Source organism: Orbicella faveolata, unplaced genomic scaffold (assembly GCF_042242905.1).
Source record: "Orbicella faveolata isolate gen_17 unplaced genomic scaffold, um_ofav_v1 contig_2, whole genome shotgun sequence".
Taxonomy (NCBI): domain Eukaryota; kingdom Metazoa; phylum Cnidaria; class Anthozoa; order Scleractinia; family Merulinidae; genus Orbicella; species Orbicella faveolata.
In genome coordinates, this window is record NW_028301547.1 from 27675094 (window position 1) to 27694014 (window position 18921).

Sequence of the window (18921 nt, forward strand, 5' to 3'; positions counted from 1 at the left end):
TGTCGGTAGTCACGCCTCCTTGAACAGGGTTTAGTATAGTGATGGGTTTGTTGGCGGCTTGTGTAATCATTTTTAATGAAACATTTACGGAAGAAAATCAAACGCAAAAAAAAAAAAAAAAATGGTCAGGAGAAATTTCCGACTTTTAGTCCTCAGCATTCCGTTAAGAATTCGCTCTTATTGTTTGTTTTTATCGCAACTGTTAATAGTGTTGAAGCAGAACAAAATCAATCTGGAAAAACAACACCGAACAACTTAACACATTTAGACCAATATTAGAGTGTGGAATAATTGAAATACTTGCGCGTGTTCAGAATTCAAACCAGTATTTAGTACTGTGGATGGTTTTTTTTTTTTTTAATTTCTACATTACATATATAGCGTTACAAATACATAATACTAACATTAAAAAGCTTACAATTTACAACACAGCATTAACATCAATTTATAAATTGATACACTACTAGTTTATGATTATCGCTTACAAATTGTTATTTTACCTACTTACAGTGCGTCATATTGCCTGCTTACAAACATTACTTACTACAGTAGAACCTCGATTTAACGAAGTTGCTGGGGACCGGCCAAATGTGTTCGTTAAATCGAGGGTTCGTTATATCTAAAAACCTCGATATAACGAATTTGAGGGTAAACGACCAAAATGTTCGTTATATCGAGGTCATAGTTAATGATTGATTTGTAACACCAAGGCAAGATTTGACCAAGGCATTCGATACCGTTGACCATAACATCTTGCTGTCTAAGTTGTCGGCTATCGGCGTCTCGCCCAGTACCCTACAGTGGTTCAAGTCTCACCTGAGTCATCGTAAACAGCGGACTGCCTGTGGTGATGCTGTGTCCGACCCTCTCCCGATGACCTTTGGGGTGCCACAGCGGAGTATTCTGGGACCGGTTCTCTTCTTGGTTTATATTGATGATCTTCCTCTGGCTATAAAGAATTGCAAGGTGACTTTGTATGCTGATGACACGGTCTTGTACTACTTTGCTAAGGAGCCACACCTGTTAGAGGAGGCACTGAATGATGATCTCTTGAAAGTTGCTCAGTGGCTACATGGGAATAAGCTAACTTTGAATCTTACTAAGACAAAATCCATGATTATAGGCAGTAATAGGAAACTTGTTGGTATTTCCTCTTTCTCATTATCTATTTTTGACACTGATATAAATTCTGTAACTAGTTTTAAATATTTGGGAGTTATATTGTCCTCAACTTTTACATGGTCCGACCATGTTGAGTATATTTCATCTAAGGTTAATAAGAACCTTGGTCTTTTACGTAGGATTAAGTATTATTTACCTTATAATGCCCGGTTACTTTTTTATAACAGTTTAGTGCTACCTATTTTTGATTATGTTGATTTAGTCGGGGGTGACAAGGACAATGCCTCACTAATAAAAGAATTGCAAATTCTACAAAACAAAGCAGTTAAGTTGATATTAGATAGATCACTTCAATCCTCATCCACTGATGCTTTAACAGTCTTGAGATGGCTGAATCTCGAAGAACGTAGGAATGTCATCGATGTATATATGCATACAAGTGTACTAATGGCCAACTTAATCAATCGTTGGACATTGTAAGAAAGAGTGATATGCACTCCTACAATACTCGCAATAAAGATACTATAAAGCTCCCCAAAATCCAATACAATTGGGGAAAACAACGTTCACGGTACCACTGTTTCAAAGACTTCAATGAGTTAGAGAGAACTGTAAGAAACTCAGCAAGTTTGCCAATTTTTAAGAAGTGTCTCTTTTCTGCTTTTTATAATTAACTATTTTTTTGTTTTATTATTTTTTTTTTTTTAATCTCTGTAGTGTATATGTTGTAAATATTTATTTATTTCGGTTTTAGCTCTAATTTATAGATTTTAATTGTATCATTATACAGTATATATCTAGTATTAGGACCTCTATGTAAACCACTTTTAGTGATGGAGCTTCCTAATAAAAGATTGTTACTACTAACACAGGTGACTTCTGCCACGCAATTCAATGCAATTTTCGTCACTCAGAAGTGCCACGTTTTGAGATGCAATTCATTAAGCATGGTGGCTTTCAGTATCAATTATTTTCACTTTTGAGGAGACGCGCAGCTTTTTTCACAAGAGAACGACACTTTCAGAGTAGCGATTTAAAAATGTTGCAAAATAGAGGTTATACAGAAAATTGTCTATGTAAACAAGGAAACGGGCTTTAGTGTTGTTATGTTGCACTACCCAACATTTCCGGATTTCAAAGAAGATAGAGCAGAAGTTTTAAAATTGATGTCGAAATACTATAGTGCCAATGTCTATGACATATAATAAGCCGTTGACTGAAAGGTTGCTGTCTCTTTACCATAAGGATTACAAGGATTTGTTGAGTGTTGATCTGTTCAGCGTTTATCTTCTGTCGCATGTTGACATTGTAATTCGTCATATCGAGGTAGATTTTACGTTTGGACTTTCGGATTAGGTTCCGGCGTTATATCGTAGAATTCGTTATATCGAGGACTTCGTTAAATAGAGGTTCTTTAAATCGAGGTTCCACTGTACATATGACTACTTACAAGATGTTGCGTAAAATTACTGAATTATTTGCATTATGCTAAATTACTTGCGTACATCACTTACAATACATCACATTATTTCAACTGCAATCTATTATGTTATATTACTTACTTACAATACGTTATATTTCTAACTTAAACGAACCACTTGCACTAGGTGATAACATAATGACAATAGCACGTTATCATTACATTCTCGAAAGCAACACGCACGCACACACACAGTACAGATACACGACTAAAGCAAAGCAGCCCACGTTTCTTTAAATTGATCAAATTCTTCGTTCATTAACAGCCAAAGTGCGAATGATACAGAGTTTGTCTTTTAGGCGCACAAGAATGCTATCAAAGTCTAAGGAGCCAACGCGTACTGTGGATGTTTGTTTTTTGCGAATTCGAATATTTATGTGCACCGGTGAAGAAATGAGTTGCGAATTTCGAAGCAGTCACTTAAGGGGGGTCTTTCTTAACTACCAAATGGTCATGAATTTGTTCCGAAGGAAGGTTTCTAAGCTTCCTATTTTGAAAACCAGACTTCCTAAGAACAAGCTTTTTGCAAAGTTTTGTTCCATTGAGAGGACTCCTGCAAGATCTATATCATTTGTAATCTATTCTTGCCCTGCATACATTTCCTCAGTGCTACCTAGGCACTTTTTCGTTCACGCCGCATATTACAAGAGAGGTGTTACTTTATGCCAAACAAATAATTAAGATTACATGCATTCTTGTATTAGTTATAGAACCTCTGACCAGCAGGTCGGTACATGTATTATGTCGAGATTCTCTGATCAAGTCAACATGGTTTATAGCGTTTATTGTGTGGACCACGTAATAAACACTATAAACCGTGTTGGCTTGGTCTGCTCGAACAATCTTCCTGATCAAAACAGAACGACCTATTCTAATTCTTGTAGAACTTTGAAATTGTCGAAAACTCCATGGCTGTTAATAATCTATATACAAATTCTAAGCACAAAACGGAGAAAAGGTGTTTTACTCTCAGACTTACGTATATGGGAAAAGGCGGCATTTCGCATGTAGCGAGTAATCCTAGTATAAACGACTACTTTTGGTTAAACTGATGGCAACAAAGTGCGCCAACACAAATTAAAATATATATAAAAAAAAAAAAAAACGGTTAAAAACGAATTTATTATCAAAATAGATAATTATCAACGGTTAGGCCGCAAGAGTTATGGCCACAGGCAAAATATCTATAGCCAATCAAACCGCAGCTGCATAAAGTTGTTGTGTGTGACGCCAGGGTCTTTTTTTCCTACCGTAATGTAATGAGTAGTATATAAGGAGGTTGACAAATACCGTTTCGCAGAGGGAGAAGCATTTCCCCGTTTTGAAACCACCAGGTGTAATTCCGAAGCTCGCAAGCTCGCTTCGGTTAAACATGGGGGTTTCAAAACGGGGAAATGGTGCGTCCCTCTGCGAAACAGTATTTGTCAGCCTCCCTATATACTACTACGGGGAAGGGAGGGAAGGGGATGGAATCCAATTAGATAGAAACGACCCCGCTGTTACACCGCCCGAACAGCGGCAATGGTTCGAGGAACAAGCAAGTGTAAACTTTCCGATGCAATACAAAACCTCCCTCCAGAGCTTTGTGAGATAATTTACAAGGATTATGTCGGCATAAAGATTTGCCAGCGAGCGGATTTGGGCTGGGACAAGGTACACGACCATATTTCAAAACTGCCTTTCTGCCAATGCATGCAGCAGATTGTACCGATGGTAATTTGCTTTGAATATGCGAACTGCCGTTTCGAGGGATGTTGTTTCTCCTGTTTCGAAAGGGAGGGAACCATTCACAAAGTATCGCTAAGCCGGCCGATGGAGACAATACCTCTCATAGAAGACAGTATTGAGTACAAGAATTTTTTAAAAGTATGCTCCTGGACCCATGATTGGCACGAGTGGTTCCTTTTTGGCAGGGAGCGTTAGCGAAAAAAGGCGGGGTTTACTAGTAAAAAACCTCATCGTCAAGCATAGCAACAACGATCTCGCGAGTAACATCACGAACATTTTTTTGCCACTCAGGTGTGAAATATTCATGGGCAAGAAATGCAACCAAGTGGAAGCAGACAATCATGTTTTTTTTTTTATAATACGCAAATAAAACCGTCTGTTTCTAAAAGTCAGTTCGAAGCGGGGGGTCTGTTATTTTTTTTATCAGTTCAGCTTCAAGTCTGCCGCGGATGTCTTTCTCCAGTTTCTGAACATCAACATCAGCAAGCTTTCTCTTTGACGGTTGGCGAAGCATCTTCGCTCGGACTTGTTCCTTCAGCGAGTTATACTGTCGAAACTCGGAAAGGATGGTGTCAAACTCGTGGGAAGACACTTCGTTGTTGCTCAAAGCTTTGGAGAGCAATCTGTTGATTGTATCCCGCTTGGCAACGGCGAGCGTGGTAATCTCTTGATGTTTTTTTTATTTTCGAATCAAGTTTTTTGCTGGCGATTATCAGCCCCCAAGAAACGAGAACGAAACACCCCCCAGCGCCGCCTAAAGGAACTGTTGCCGGCAGGCCAACCACAGGCAGAGCGGAGCCAAAACTTGCACTGGAAAACGCTGCCGAGAGAACACTGGAGCCGGCAGCACTCCAATTAACAAATTTTCTTGCCCGTTTGTATTTTTAGCAACGAGGCGATGGTGGCCGACCTCACGGTCCAAAGTGTTGGAAATCTCGTTTATTTTTTGCAAGCGGAAATCTTCAGAAGGCGCCGCCAGTAATGGATAGATATGCTCAGAACGAGGAGCGCTTGGTAACACATTTGCTAAAGACATTGTGTATATAAAGAAATTTAATTTAACTCTAATTCAAAAAGAAGCGGGAAGCCCTTGAAATCAAAGAGTTCGCCTCTTTCATCTTTGACGGAAATAGTGATGCTATTTATAAACCCGGCTGTACAGCAGTGCCGCAAGGGCTGTTCCGGAGAAGAAGGGTAGCTTACCTTTTCAAAAGGCTTCTCTTTCACATCAAAAAGGGCTAAGACATCTGTCCTTTTGCCATTGAACAGATTCCGTTCTTTGTCGAGCAAATCACAATGAATAAAATATGTCGTGGGATATCTAAGCCTTTTTACGAAAGCTATAGTTAAAGGCATCAACTTTCGCCCAATACCAAGCAAACCGGCTAAATCACGATCAAGTTCTATCGGTTTTTGCCCAAAATTTCTGATTACAAGCTAGCCAACAGGTTGATTTATTGCTGTTTGCAGTTGATTATAGTTATATTTGGCGAACAGACCGTCTATTTCTTTTGCCAGTCTTTCTAAAGTGTAATGTCCTGGGAGTGATTTACTAACTGACAAAGCTCTATCTTTGCCTTTATCTCCCAATCTGGCTGAACCTTCTTTTTTCAAAGTGTCCCAGCTGTTGAAAAAACTACAAGAAATGAGTTTCATGAAATGTACTTTCGGTAACGGGTCTTGAAAATAGATAGTCTCTCCGTTCTCCTGTGTGACAGTAATGAGAACAACCATTTTATATTTAACAAGCAAAATTGTGTCCAAATAAGATGGCGAATTTGTGGAAAGATCCTGAGTTTGTGAGAAAAGCTACAGTGGCCAAGGAAAAGGCGTGGACAAATTTTTTAAACCACTTTCCAAAAGCGGACAAAAGCCGGTTCGTTTCACAAGAAAGCATCGACGAGAAAAACAACGCAACCGCGGAGGTGTTTTTCAAAGAAAGCAAAGGCTCGTTACAAAGCGTCTTCGGCTCAGACAGGCGGTATTGGAGTGCGGAAATGAAACAGGCGCTCAGTCTGGGAGACAGCGGGGGTTTCCCTTATCAATTGTCGCCACTTGGTTCAAAAGTTTCCTTGCCCATCCCCGCGGAACCTTTCGACGGCAAAGCGCCAAGCTTGAAGAAAATATTCAACGACACAATCCAAATCTACGTCACGCCTGACCAATATTTCAAGACAAAATTCAGAGAAATATTTAAAAAAAACCAAACTCAGGCACACTTCTGCAGTCGAATCAAAACACTGGTTAGGAGGGCCTGACATGAAATATTGGCCGCAACAGCTCAACTTCGCGGTTTTCTGCGCGACACAGACACACAATCGATCCAATCAGCCAGGGCAGCAGAGAAGAAAGTTTAGAGCCAACATCTTTTAGGCCTTTCCCCAAAGCTTTGCCGGTGGCTTTCAAAGCGTTTGTGATTGAACCGACGACAACCCCTATTGTGACCCCCGCGGCGAGAATAATAGCGGTCAATACGCCATATTTTTTGAAGATCTCTTTGACCCTTTCCAAGAGAGGCCGCCCCCTTTCCCTTTCCGCAATCTGAGTGTGCAAACGCGCGAGCTCCTCGTTTCTTTCTGCCACTCTGCCTTCTGCGGCTTGTATGTCAGAGGGCGAGGCATTCTCATCTTGGATGATCGCCTGGTCTTCCTCGTTTTGGCGCTGCAGCTCGCTTCCCCGCTCTTTCAGCTCGTCCAACGGTTTTGTTTGGTTGAGCCTTTCTTCCACGGCGTTTTTTTCAGTTTCTTTTGCTGCGAGGCTGGCCCTGAGTCTATCAACTTTGGCTTTTTCTTTATCTATGTTTCTTGCTTGTTTTGTAAGCGAGGCCAATTCTTTTTTCTTGTTTTCAAGCTCGGTTTGATAGTTCTTTTTCAGTTGTTTCAGCCTACGCAGTTCTACTTCCATTTCAAGATTTGAACCTTTTTCATCCTGAATGGCATCAATCTGAGATTGAACTTTATCGATTTTTCGTCTAATAACTTCTATTTCTTTATTTGTTTCTTCTATTTGCGTGGAGAGTGTTTCCGCCTGTTGTAGTTTGTTCTCCTCCTCTCTTAAACTTTGGCGGGTTTCTCTGATGGTGTCGCGGTCTTCGGCTATAATTTCTTCAGCCCTCGGCCCAAGTTTATCTTTGAAGCTGTCTAAAAAACTTTTCATTAAGCGTGGCTCATCATCATAACCATCTTTTAGAATCTTGTACTCACCATTTTTCGGCCCCTCAGCAACGATTTTTCCTTCATTTTTTCCAGTGCCTCTTCTAATTTTGATTCTTTCAAAATTTGCTTCAGGGAATTTGCCTTTTATCGTATCTACAGCTTTTTTGAGTCTTTGCCGCAAATAACTTTCTTTTTGAAGATCAGTGATTGAAGGTGTTCTTTCAAGCAAAGGGTTTTCTTCCTGATAAGAAGTGTCAGGCAGGCCGGACTGCTCGTGCTGCATAGTATGCATTTCCATTTGTTCACCCTCGTAGTAGGGAGTGGATGCCGCGCCTGGTTGAAAAGGTTGGGTTCTTTCAACCTCTTGTTCTTCATCATCATCATCATCGTGGTCAAGCTGATTGTCAAGGTCCGGGTCTTCGTGAGCAAATTCAAAGCCGCCTTCCGCCATAGCAATAATGTATTTCAATTATCTTATTTTAAATTAGAAAAAAATCGCCGGTGTATTATACAATGGCGGTGCAAGAGAATCTTCGTTCAACGTACAATAAAAAGACATTTCAAGCCTTGAGGGCCAAGCGCGCGGTCAATCGAATCGCCTTTAAAAAAACTGAAGCCAACCTTGGCGATGAGCTGGATGTTAGAGTGCCCAAGCTGCACGAGAACGCGGTTCTGGTACCGGGCTCGCTAGCGCTTGTCTTGAAAGGTTGAAAGTGAAGTTTGGAGGCACCACCCTGCAAGACACGGACCAATACAGCCTATACAAAACTTTCGAAGACCTTTTTCTTTCGCAGGAAGAACGAGACAACATGATTCTCGAAGGGATTCAGAGCGAGGATCTATGCAAGATCCGCTCAGGCGCGGGAGACAAGAAAACCTGGGGCGTCGACGCTGAAAACGCGCTAAACGGGGTATTCGGAAGCAGGTACCAGATCAGGCTGGACAATCAGCTGATAACTGACAATGGCGTTTTCTACCCCATGGCCCTTTACAACGACCTCGAGTTCATTATAACACTTGCTAAAGCTGAAGATGTGGTCAGAGGTTTCGATTCAACCCAGCTGAAATACAAGCTGAAAAACATCAAGCTCGAGTACAAAATGATCCGCAGCGAGACTTTGGCAGACGAGGCAGTCAGCGTTTATACCAGCGGCAAAGAGCTCGCTTACGACTACGTGCAGCATTATACGAAGGTAAATTTCAAAGAAGACACTGACACGTTTCTAAACATTGAATTCAACGCCCAAATTAGGTCGCTCAAAGCCCTCCTCCTCCTGTTCATAGAGCCGCATTCTGCCGGCGCCAGAGATTCAGAAAAAATGATCTTCCCCGATCTCACGAAAGTCAGCGTCACGGTCAACGGCTCGCCCAACATGCTTTACAACAACGGAATCGAAGACATTGACATGTGGAGAGAGGCGAGCCGCATGTTTGCGAAAGAAAAAAATGGAACCGATCACATGGATATGAAAAAGTTTTACACCGGCGATAAGTTCGGGCTTGTGATTGATATGCGCTCCATGGCGGATCGGCTGTTGCATGGTAGCGGCATGCGCCTCGTGAACAGTCATTCAGGTATCCAACTGCAAATTGATCGGAAAGGTGAAGGCTCAGGTAACGTGGAGTGCCATGTATTCGTCGTCTCCGACGCCCAGTTCAACATTATGGACAGACAGTTTGTTTCTGTGATGTATTGAATAGGAGCATGGACCCCGGTAAGATTCCCTTCAACGCTCTCATCGTGGGGCCGACCAATTCAGGCAAATCGAGGTTCGCGGTTGACCAGGTCTACGGCCCTTTCCGCGGCAAGTTCGACTACATCGTTCTCATCTGCCCCACATTCGCGCACAACAGGACCTACTACCGGATTGGCGAAAATGACCCAGTGAGATGGCTTTTCGAGGGCACAAACACGCTCATAATACTCGATGACTGCGCGGCCTCCAAAGACGTGAAAGGGCGCACTGGCGAGCTGGTGAATCTCGCTTTTTCTGCTCGGCGTATAGGCATCAGCGTTTGGGTGCTGGCCCAGAAGATGACCGGCATAACAGCCTCCTTCCGGGAGAACGTGGCGGCGATCGTTCTCTTTTACACCCCCTCGACCAAGACCACGAAAGCCATCTTCGATGATTACGCCGGCGAACTCTCTCAAGATGAGTACAAAGGTCTGGTTTCAAAGCTGAAAGAGCGAAAGTTCTCTTATCTTGTGTTCTCGCTTCGCCACCCCTACGGGGTTAAGTTATTTTGAATAAAAAAATGAAAGCTGTATATATTGTTGCACAAGTCGACAGAATGTCAGCTGAAGAAGAGGTCGCGTTAGCAGAAGTTATGAACCTACTTCAAACTGAGCCCGAGCCGTCGAGTGGGCCAGCCGGTGGTATGGTGCCAACCGCCCCCGGACCTGACATTCCTGCTCTTCGTGAGCAGCTGGCCGTGCTGGTATCCACAGGAAAAGCCAAAGAGGCCATCGGAGTGCAGTTAACCCACGAGCAGGTGAAGCGCCTGAGCGACAGAGAGGTCGAGAAATACACCAAACGCTACGAGACGTACGTGGGCTCAAAGACAACAGAAAGCCTGATCGACAGCTTCATTTTTCTTGTATCCAAAGCGGTCGGAATGACCCTTAACATCAAAGACATCGACGCTTACCAAAAAGAGCTCAGAAACGACTACATCATAAACAAAGAGCTCTCCAATCTGGCCGGCAACCTTGCTTTGAAGTGCGGCCGGCTTCTTGCTGCGGCCAACGCTGCGCTGATCACCACAAAACATATTGATTTTAACTCGCATTTGGAGAGAAAGGCCGAACAGAAATTGGAAGAAATTCCTCAACAGCAATCCTCAACGCCCGCTGAGTGATTGCAGAACGACCGCAGAGTTATCGCTCAGCATTATTATATTTGCTCAGCATACGCATTTGTTTCAGAATGTCTACCGAACAAGCCGAAGAGACCGATGTCACACAGCAAGCCGAGAGCGCGCCTCCAGTCGATGTCACACAGCAAGCGACAACTCCGACTGCAACAACGACAACGCAGCGCGTAAAAAATCCCAGGCGTGTGGCCGCTGGAAGAATGGTTGCTGAAAGAACGCGGCTGGCGCGGGAACAACAGAAGAAAGCAGCAGAGGCTTATCTCGCGGAAAAGAAGGCGAAAGTCGCCACAGCTGCTCCTGAACCAGCCCCGACTTCAGAAGGCGGGGAGAAAAAAAAATAGCGGCCTCAGCACCACCCAGTGGCTTACTGTTGGCAGCATAGCCGTTTCACTGATCGGGATTTATTACAAACGTGAAGAGCTCAAGGCCGCGTTCGACAAAAGAAAAAAACGTCTGAGCCCGCGCCTGATCCCGCGCGTGTTGAGACAGACCTGCTCTCGCGACAAAACAAAAAGGTTTAAAAACATTTATTTAAACTTTCGAGTGTAAAGTATTTCACGATGCCAAAAGGTTCGCAGATTGTAATCTATTCAGCCGCAATTGTTGTCATTTCGTTAGCATGGTACGACTTTAACGTAAAGTTTTTTCAAACAATCTTCAATCTTATGGAAACATTTTATGACACGGCCGCAGAAAATGCAATAAAAAGAGAAAGGGCAAGAAGAATAATAGAAGAAGAAGAAGAAGAAGAAGAAGAAGAAGAAGAAGAAGAAGAAGAGGCGTTGTGTGACAAGTGCGCAGAAAAGCTGTTGTGTGACAAGGACTCGGGAAAGACAGATTAATTTTGTTTTAAACTTTTGTTATTTTCCTAATATCGAACGCACCATGTCCGAAAAGAACAATAAGCTTGTCAAGACCGTCATTGACGCCGCTACTATCACTGGCTTAGCCGCTGGCATCGGCTGGGCCGCAAGAAAGGTTACAAAAGAGAATTTCACTTCTGATCCCAGCAGCAGCGCGATGAATTACGTGAAGTTCACCGCCGTCGTGGCGGGTAGCATCGCGCTCAAAGAGTACCTCGAGGACCAAAAAATCCTTCCCGACAGCGCCTGAAATTAATGATTTGAAAAAAGCTTCCGATATATATAACCATGGCAAGCATCGCGATTATGGTTGGCGGGGCTGTGTTGAACGCCGCGGCTTTTATCGGAGGCAATTATCTGGCGAGGTCGCTTGGCGGGGGCGACAAAGCTGCACTTGAAGAAAAAAAGCGCCATGACAAAGCTCTCGAGGCGTACCAAGCGGCTTACGCCAAATACACGCGCGACCGCACCAAACTTCTCGACTGGATTGCGACCAATGCATAAATAAAGGCGGAGGCCAAGCAGAACTTCACCAACACTGACTATGCCTTCAAACTCTACAACCAGGCGCATCCCGACGAACAAATGATACCCCCCAAAGAGCCCAAGTTCTCAGATTTCTCAGATCAGCCAAGCGAGCAGCAGAAAAATGGCGAACTCATGTTCGTGGGCGCCGGGCCGCTCGCTCAGGGCTACGCAGCCTTCCGGTTCCTTTAAACTTTTTTACGCCTTGCTTATAGTGTAAAGCGATGGACGCCAAACTCGCAAAGAGATACTACGGCCCCGGGGGCTACTGGAAAGGTATCGCCGCGATCAAAAAATTAGCCGAGGCCGCCAAAGTACCTGAAGAAACCGCAAAAAAGTGGCTGATCAGGCAAGCACTCTGGCAGATATTCCTCCCCGCGCCGAGGCGAATTCCTCGGCCGAAATTCGACGTTCCCACACCCAACAAGGTCCACCAGGCGGACCTTCTTTTTCTGCCGCACGACAAACCGCCCCGCGGCCGCAAAGTTTACAAATACGCGCTGACCGTTGTCGACGTGGCCAGCCGCTACAAAGAGGCCGAACCCCTGACTTCGAAAAATTCCGATGAGGTCGCCCAGGCCTTTCAGAAGATTTACAAGCGCGCGCCTCTGAAATGGCCTCAAATGCTGCAGGTTGACCCCGGGCGCGAATTCATGGGCGCTGTCACAAAAGAGATGGACAAGCACAAAACATATATCCGGCGCGAGCGCGTTGACATTCACCGCGACCACGCCATTGTTGAACGTTTCAACCGCACCCTGGCTGAGCGCTTGTTCGGGCACCAGTACGCCGTGGAAATGCGACTCCCTGAGGGCCAGCGATCCACTACCTGCGTGAAGAGACTTCCAGAAGTTGTTTCGGCTTTGAAAAACGAGGTAACAAGCCTTATCGGCAAGAAACCCGCCGTTGCCATCAAAGAAAAACCTGTTTATGCAAGGCCATCGGCATCTTATTCAAGGCCTGTTGGGAAAAACGAAAAAATACTCCCCTCTCTTGTCCAAGTTCGTTAACTCTACCAGCCCGGAGAGCTTGAAGGCGGTGTAAAAAGAGCCACAGATCAAATCTGGTCTTTGAAAGTTTACAGTATTGAAAGATCTTTTACCAGACCGGATCAACTCGTTCTCTACTATTTGCGCCACGGCCCCAAGCGCAGCTTCGTGCGTGAAGAACTTCTCGTTGTCCCTCCAAACACTAGTCTTCCTGCGGCTGACGTGAACTAAATGTGAAATTCGATTGGTTCGGTGTGTATCCCATCGGGCAGCACCCACCGCTTGTCGTAGTAAGCGCTCAGCCCCAGCTTCTTCTGCTCGTAAGTGACCATATGTCCGTCCCGCATCCTGAAACCTCTGTTGGTTGCCATATCTTTGCTGCCTTCCAACGCTCCCTTAAAACGCTGCCACGTGATCTCGTTCTGCTTCTTCGACATCCCCTTCGTGCTAAACTTCTTTTTTTCGCTCTCTGCTTCGTCGACGAAATAACACTTCGAGCAGAGCGCGATCATCCGGCTGCCCTCGCACTCAAGCTTGAAGAGACCAGGGGTGCGGCCGCTCCACTTGTCCCAAGCCAGCCAACATTTTTTTTGCGCCTCGAATTCTGGCTTCAGATCCGGCCGAACAATGTCCTCGAGACGCTTTGCAGAGATAGTCATGTAGTTACTGTCCGTGTCCATCTGGATCAGCTCAAAATCTCTTCTGTCGAAATACCTGTCAAGAAAGTCGTAATCGAATTCCAACATCCGCAGCTTTGCCAGCTGATAGACAGCAATTCCAACTCGAAACGGCCGTCTGATTGTGATCCGAGGCTTCCGGCTTTCCAACTCATTCGCCTTCCCGATCTCGTTAAGATCAGAGTAATACGCGCTTCGCAAGGCTCTGTCGACTACCTTCTCGTCTTTGGTGTAAATCACGTTAGTTTGCCGCTCCAAAGCTTCAATGAACTTCCCGTACGCGCTGTTTCCCAGCAGTTTGAACACTTCAGCGAGCAGCGCCTTGCTTTTATCCACGTCTCCTGTCCGGCGCACCTCCGTCACCTGCTCCACGAACCAGGGAAAGATCTTGGCCGGTTGGTAGTCGATTGTTCTGTAAACCTTTGTGACTACCGCCCCGTGGTTCACGTACCACAGCAGCAGAGGGGCGTACACCAACAACCGTTCTGCAGACAGCGCCCCCACAAGTTTTTTTTCGTCTCCGCGCTTTCTGCCAGTTCTAGCCAAGTAATCGGCCATATGTTTCGGCACAGCTTCGCCAGGCACCTTTTTGTTGTAAAAGAAAGGACACATCTCCTCAAACTTTGGCCGCAAGCGCTCCGGAATCTCAATGTCGACTTCGGCAAATCCAAACCAGCTTCCCTCTTTGAGCCTGTGCGTTAGTACAGGAGCCGCCTCCGCTTGGAACGCGCCGCTGTAGTGCACGACCCTTTCCTTCCCGCAAGGCATTTCTCTGAGCATGGTCGAAAGATAGAGGGCGTTGGCGTCATAACCAAGGATATTTTTGCAAAGACGCGGTTCTGATGTTCGATGAGACCTTATCTCTGTAACATCAACTTCGCTGTACCTTGTGAAAACGAGGCTCGGGCCCCCGACAACAGCTTCTTTGAACATCTCATACGCTTCTTTGCCCGGGCTGTAAAGCTCCGCACCTCGCTCAACCGCTCCCCCGAGCAAGTAATGCAAACTCACGCCTGGGATGCTGACAGCGTCTTTCAGAATGTCGATTCCCTTCTCGGTGTAGAAGTTTCTCATCTTTTCCAGAGCCTCAAGGCCGGGAGCCACATCGAGATTGTTGTAGTAACGCAGCCAGTCTGCGAAGGTACGCATGCCCTTTTCTTTGAACAATCGCTGGCACCCCTCCCATTCATCCCGCGTGAGAACGTATCCACCCTTTAGCTTCGAATACCACTCCTCGTATTTTGGGAGCCCAGGGAAATCAAGCTTTTCGGGGGTGTCAAACCATTCGTATGGAAACCACGATTTCACTGTCTTACATTCGTAGGCTTTCACCCATTTCTCGTAGCTCGTCCCCGGCCCAAGGTAGTTAATGATATCAAGGAAACGGAATCCCCAAGTCAGCAAGAACATGGTTTTGTTCCCGTTTTTTGCCACTCTGACTTTGGGCGATGTTTCAGCAAGGCGGCCGGCGAAGTGGTTTTTGATCAGATTCAGATCGTAACTTCCTGAGTTGAAGCCGACGACAGGAACCTGGTTGCACCATTCTTCGATTTTTTGCCGCTGCGCTTTTGGAAGCAGGTACACGTCATCTGGCACACACTCCGCTCGTACCTGGGCCCGGATGTTTTCTCCGCGTCTCTCCAGCTCTTCCGTAAACTTGCGGACCAACTCAGCGGAGTCTCTTTCACAGATGTGGGTGGGCTCTCTTTCAAGGGTGTTGCCAACGCTCACCGAAATTGGCACGTGCGCGTTTTCTATCGTGAGCGCGGGCGTCGGCTCCTTCTGATGATTATTATCGCCATACGCCTCGAAATCGTGCAAGATCGCGTGCTGATAGCTTTTTGTTTCGGCCCGCGGCGGATCAGCGGCGATTTTCCCAACTTCGCACACCCATGCCTCGATAACTTGGTAGCCGGCCTCTTGTAGGAATCTTGTGCGTTTCATTGTGGCTTGGTACATATCTTCGCGTGTTTGGTTGTTGCGGTAAATGCTTTTGTCGCGATCTTGCGGGTAACATTTTCGACACCAGTGCCAGTGGCAGCCGTGGTATTGAAAAACAGTCTTCGTTGCGGGGTTGTACCCGTCGACAGGCGCGCGCTCAACCCAACGCTCACCACCATGCCCGGACATTGCGTGGTGAATCTGGATTTTCCGCCGCTTGGCTTCTCGTTCAAGCCACACAAGCGATTCTTTGGAAGCGTTGTCCTTTGGATAGAAAGCTTTTTCGAAAGCTGTCTGCAACGCCTCGACCCTTTCACCCGGGCAATCGATTACCGTTTTCCCTGCACTGCAGGTTTGGAAATGACGTTGGAGATTCCGAACTTGTGTGAATCTCGCTCTGCAATGAGTGCATGCATAATTTTTGGCCAACCTGGCAATATCTTTGATGATAAACGCGTGCCCTTCGTAGATACCGATTGTCAGAATGTTCTTCAAACTAGCTGCTGGGTTTCGCCTAAGGTGCCATACCACTTCTCCCGCCCCCCTCTCGGGCTCATACACCCGGATGCCTAGCCAGTCCGAAAAAGCTCTACCTTGATTCAGATGCATTTCAACCTTTTCTAATTCATCCAGAGACGTTTTTGGCAGTCGGTCGGCATGGTTTTGAGTTTGAAGAAACTCTTGGCTAGACCGCGGGCTGCTTTTGTACTTCGATCGGCGCGCGCTCCTCGGTGCACAGCGATACAACGCCAAAGACACAAGTTGTCTCTATACGTATCCAAAGCCGCCATCGCCCCGCCATGGGCAAGGTCGCGAATCCAGTCTGGCAAAGAGTCTGCGCCCAACAACGGTCGACGGTCAATCACAACCTTCAGGTCAACATTAAAAAAGCTTACAAACTCCCACTTTGTTGATGGTCTTTCGATTTTGTCATGGTCCAGTCGTTTCGTCTCTTCTTCACTCAGCCATTCTTCTGCCTCTGCTAGTCTGTTTATCCAAGGTGAGCCGTGGTTTTCGTAGTACGGAATCACCGTTCCATCTTCAATGTTGCGCAACTGATACGAGAAAACATGCCTCAGGTAAAACGATGTGTCAACATTTCCTCGAATTTTTTCCATAAAGTTTGTTGTCAGGTCTTTTTCCAGACCTCTGATGAAGCGCCATCGAATATAACGCCGTCCTTTACTCTCTTCCCCCTCATGGCTTGCATCATCGAACAGGTCCAGAATCTCATTCTGGTAGTCTGTCACTGTTCGGATGTTCTGCGCAGGAAAAGGGTCGTACTCCCTCAGAAGCTCTTGATTTTTTCTCGCCTTTCTTTGCCGGGGAGGAGGTCTTGGTTGGTAAGGTTTTGGAAGTAAAGGTTTTTGCAAACGCTTCTCCGTTTCTTGGGAAATGGGTTCATCCAGCACGTTCTGAGCAATCTTTCTAACAGCTGGCTCGTTTTCTGCAAGTAATTGCTCTAAATACTGCAACGTTGCTGGATCGAATTTTGCAAACTCTTCTTTCAGAATTTCTTCAAACCTTTGGTCAACGGAATACATAGTGACTTGTGATATAACGGAAGGTTTTATTTCTCTAATTGGGTTGACATCAGCTCGAGCAAAACAAGTTCAAAAGTTTTCTTTGCTTTTTTCCGCTTGCGGATAAGCCGCTGTTTTAGCGCGCTCCCGCCGCATGGAATGCGAAGACGGTAATCACACAAAACCCCAACTCCGCAGCTTCTGCACGGGGCAGGAATTTTCATTCCTTTCTTGAGTTGATAGTTGTGCTGCCTGCAATAAGCGCCGACACAGCCCTTTCCGCAGTTTTCTTTCCGGCCACGCATCAACCACGCACACTTGCTTGTTCCTCGAACCATTGCCGCTGTTCGGGCGGTGTAACAGCGCGGTCGTTTCTATCTAATTGGATTCCATCCCCTTCCCTCCCTTCCCCGTAGTAGTATATAGGGAGGTTGACAAATACTGTTTTGCAGAGGGACGCACCATTTCCCCGTTTTGAAATCCCCATGTTTAACCGAAGCGAGCTTGCGAACTCCGGAATTACACCTGGTGGTTTCAAAACGGGGAAATGCTTCTCCCTCTGCGAAACGGTATTTGTCAACCTCCCTATATACTACTTAATGGTTACCAGGCCATGACCAGCTGTATTATAACAACAATCTCTTTGCTGATCTTTCACAACATTATAAGAACCTCCTCCTCCACTACCACCACCAAAATCACCAGAACCTGGGGAGACTGGGGAGCAATGGCGGAGTGAGACGTGTTTTCTTAAGCCGCCCGCCTTAAATTCAATTGCTCTGCGGATTTTAATGGCCGAAACTCTGGAGGAAACACTGAACAAACGGAAAACTAGAGTGTCTTCGTCAGACGAATCTTCGATATCGAACGCCTCTCCAGAAAGCAAAAAATTGAAAAGCGGCGAGCACGCTGTTCGTGTCCATGAAGTAAGCGAGCTAGACACAGAAGAAGACGTAAGTTTACCGGCCTTGAATATGACCGAAGAGTTTAGCGACACACTTCAAAACATTTTAAAGAAGCTAGACAAACTGGACAGTATTGAAAAATCAGTGAAAGATTTTCAAGCGACTCTTTTGAAACTTGAAGGACGTGTGCAAAATTTAGAGAGCTGTCACGCCCCCACAAGACGCGATGTTGATGATATTAAAGAGAGCTTAAATTCAATCGAAGCAGATCGCCAAGAAGCTTCGCAGAGTCTAAAAAAATTGCAAGATAATACCAGCACGAAGTTAAAAAGCCTGGAGGAGGAGAACCTTAAGCTTGGAGCCAAAGTTAAAGAAGTAGAAGACCAACACCTGTATCTTGAAGCCTACTCTAGGCGTGAAAATTTGAAATTCGAAAACATTCCAGAGGACGACGCGAGCAGAGAAGATACGGAATTGGTGCTACGTTCGTTCCTCGAAAGGGATCTTGGCTATGTTGATGCTGCCTCGGTAGAAATCCAACGAGTCCACCGCCTTGGTAAGAAGAAAGAAGGGAAACCCCGGCCTATTCTAGCAAGATTTCTGAGATTCAAGGATTGTCAAAGCATGCTCGCTTTAGGTCCCCGACTGCGAGAAACCAATTTTAAGATGTATCAAGATCTGCCTTTTGAGATCGTGGAGCGGCGGAGGGCACAAATGGATACCTTTAAGAAGGCCAGGAGAAACAACATGCCGGCTTCATTTAGCAAGGCACAGCCCGACAAGCTGTTCGTCCGAGGTAAATTTTGGCCTTTGGGTAAGGAACTTGAACTGTAAGCATAATGTGTCCATACATAGTTTTCTATTTTTTGTTGTTGTTATTATTATGCCTGATAGATTCGGCCTCCGCTACATCTAGAACTAATATTAGGCGGCTCTAAAATGAAAAATACGAACAAAGTAACGAATGCAACCGTATTCCATCAGCAGTCTTCTAATATTATTGATTTTAAGTGTGTTTATGTGTAGATATGTAAATATTCGTATTTTTTATTTATTTTGCCAGCTTACACTTTCAAGGTTTATTTCAGCAATGCACTTGAGCGCCTTCGATCAAATTATTTTTAACAAAATATATGAGA

The 18921-nt window shown here is 45.4% G+C and overlaps 3 protein-coding genes and 1 pseudogene across 3 annotated transcripts; 2 read left to right on the top strand and 2 right to left on the bottom strand.

The window, feature by feature from the left end:
• The first annotated feature begins 1050 nt into the window (after positions 1-1050).
• Positions 1051-2264, top strand: LOC149112678 (uncharacterized; annotated as a pseudogene).
• Positions 2265-6574: 4310 nt separating this feature from the next.
• Positions 6575-7936, bottom strand: LOC149112679 (uncharacterized). Its single transcript, XM_089289355.1, has one exon. The coding sequence runs from the start codon at positions 7934-7936 to the stop codon at positions 6575-6577; it is 1362 nt and encodes a 453-aa protein (XP_089145481.1).
• Positions 7937-12961: 5025 nt separating this feature from the next.
• LOC149112680 (uncharacterized) lies at positions 12962-14914 on the bottom strand. The gene has a single exon (XM_089289139.1). It carries the CDS (start codon positions 14821-14823, stop codon positions 12964-12966), a length of 1860 nt encoding a protein of 619 aa, XP_089145265.1. The 5' UTR covers positions 14824-14914; the 3' UTR covers positions 12962-12963.
• Positions 14915-17668: 2754 nt separating this feature from the next.
• LOC149112681 (uncharacterized) lies at positions 17669-18823 on the top strand. The gene has a single exon (XM_089289356.1). The coding sequence runs from the start codon at positions 17669-17671 to the stop codon at positions 18614-18616; it is 948 nt and encodes a 315-aa protein (XP_089145482.1). The 3' UTR covers positions 18617-18823.
• Positions 18824-18921: the final 98 nt, after the last annotated feature.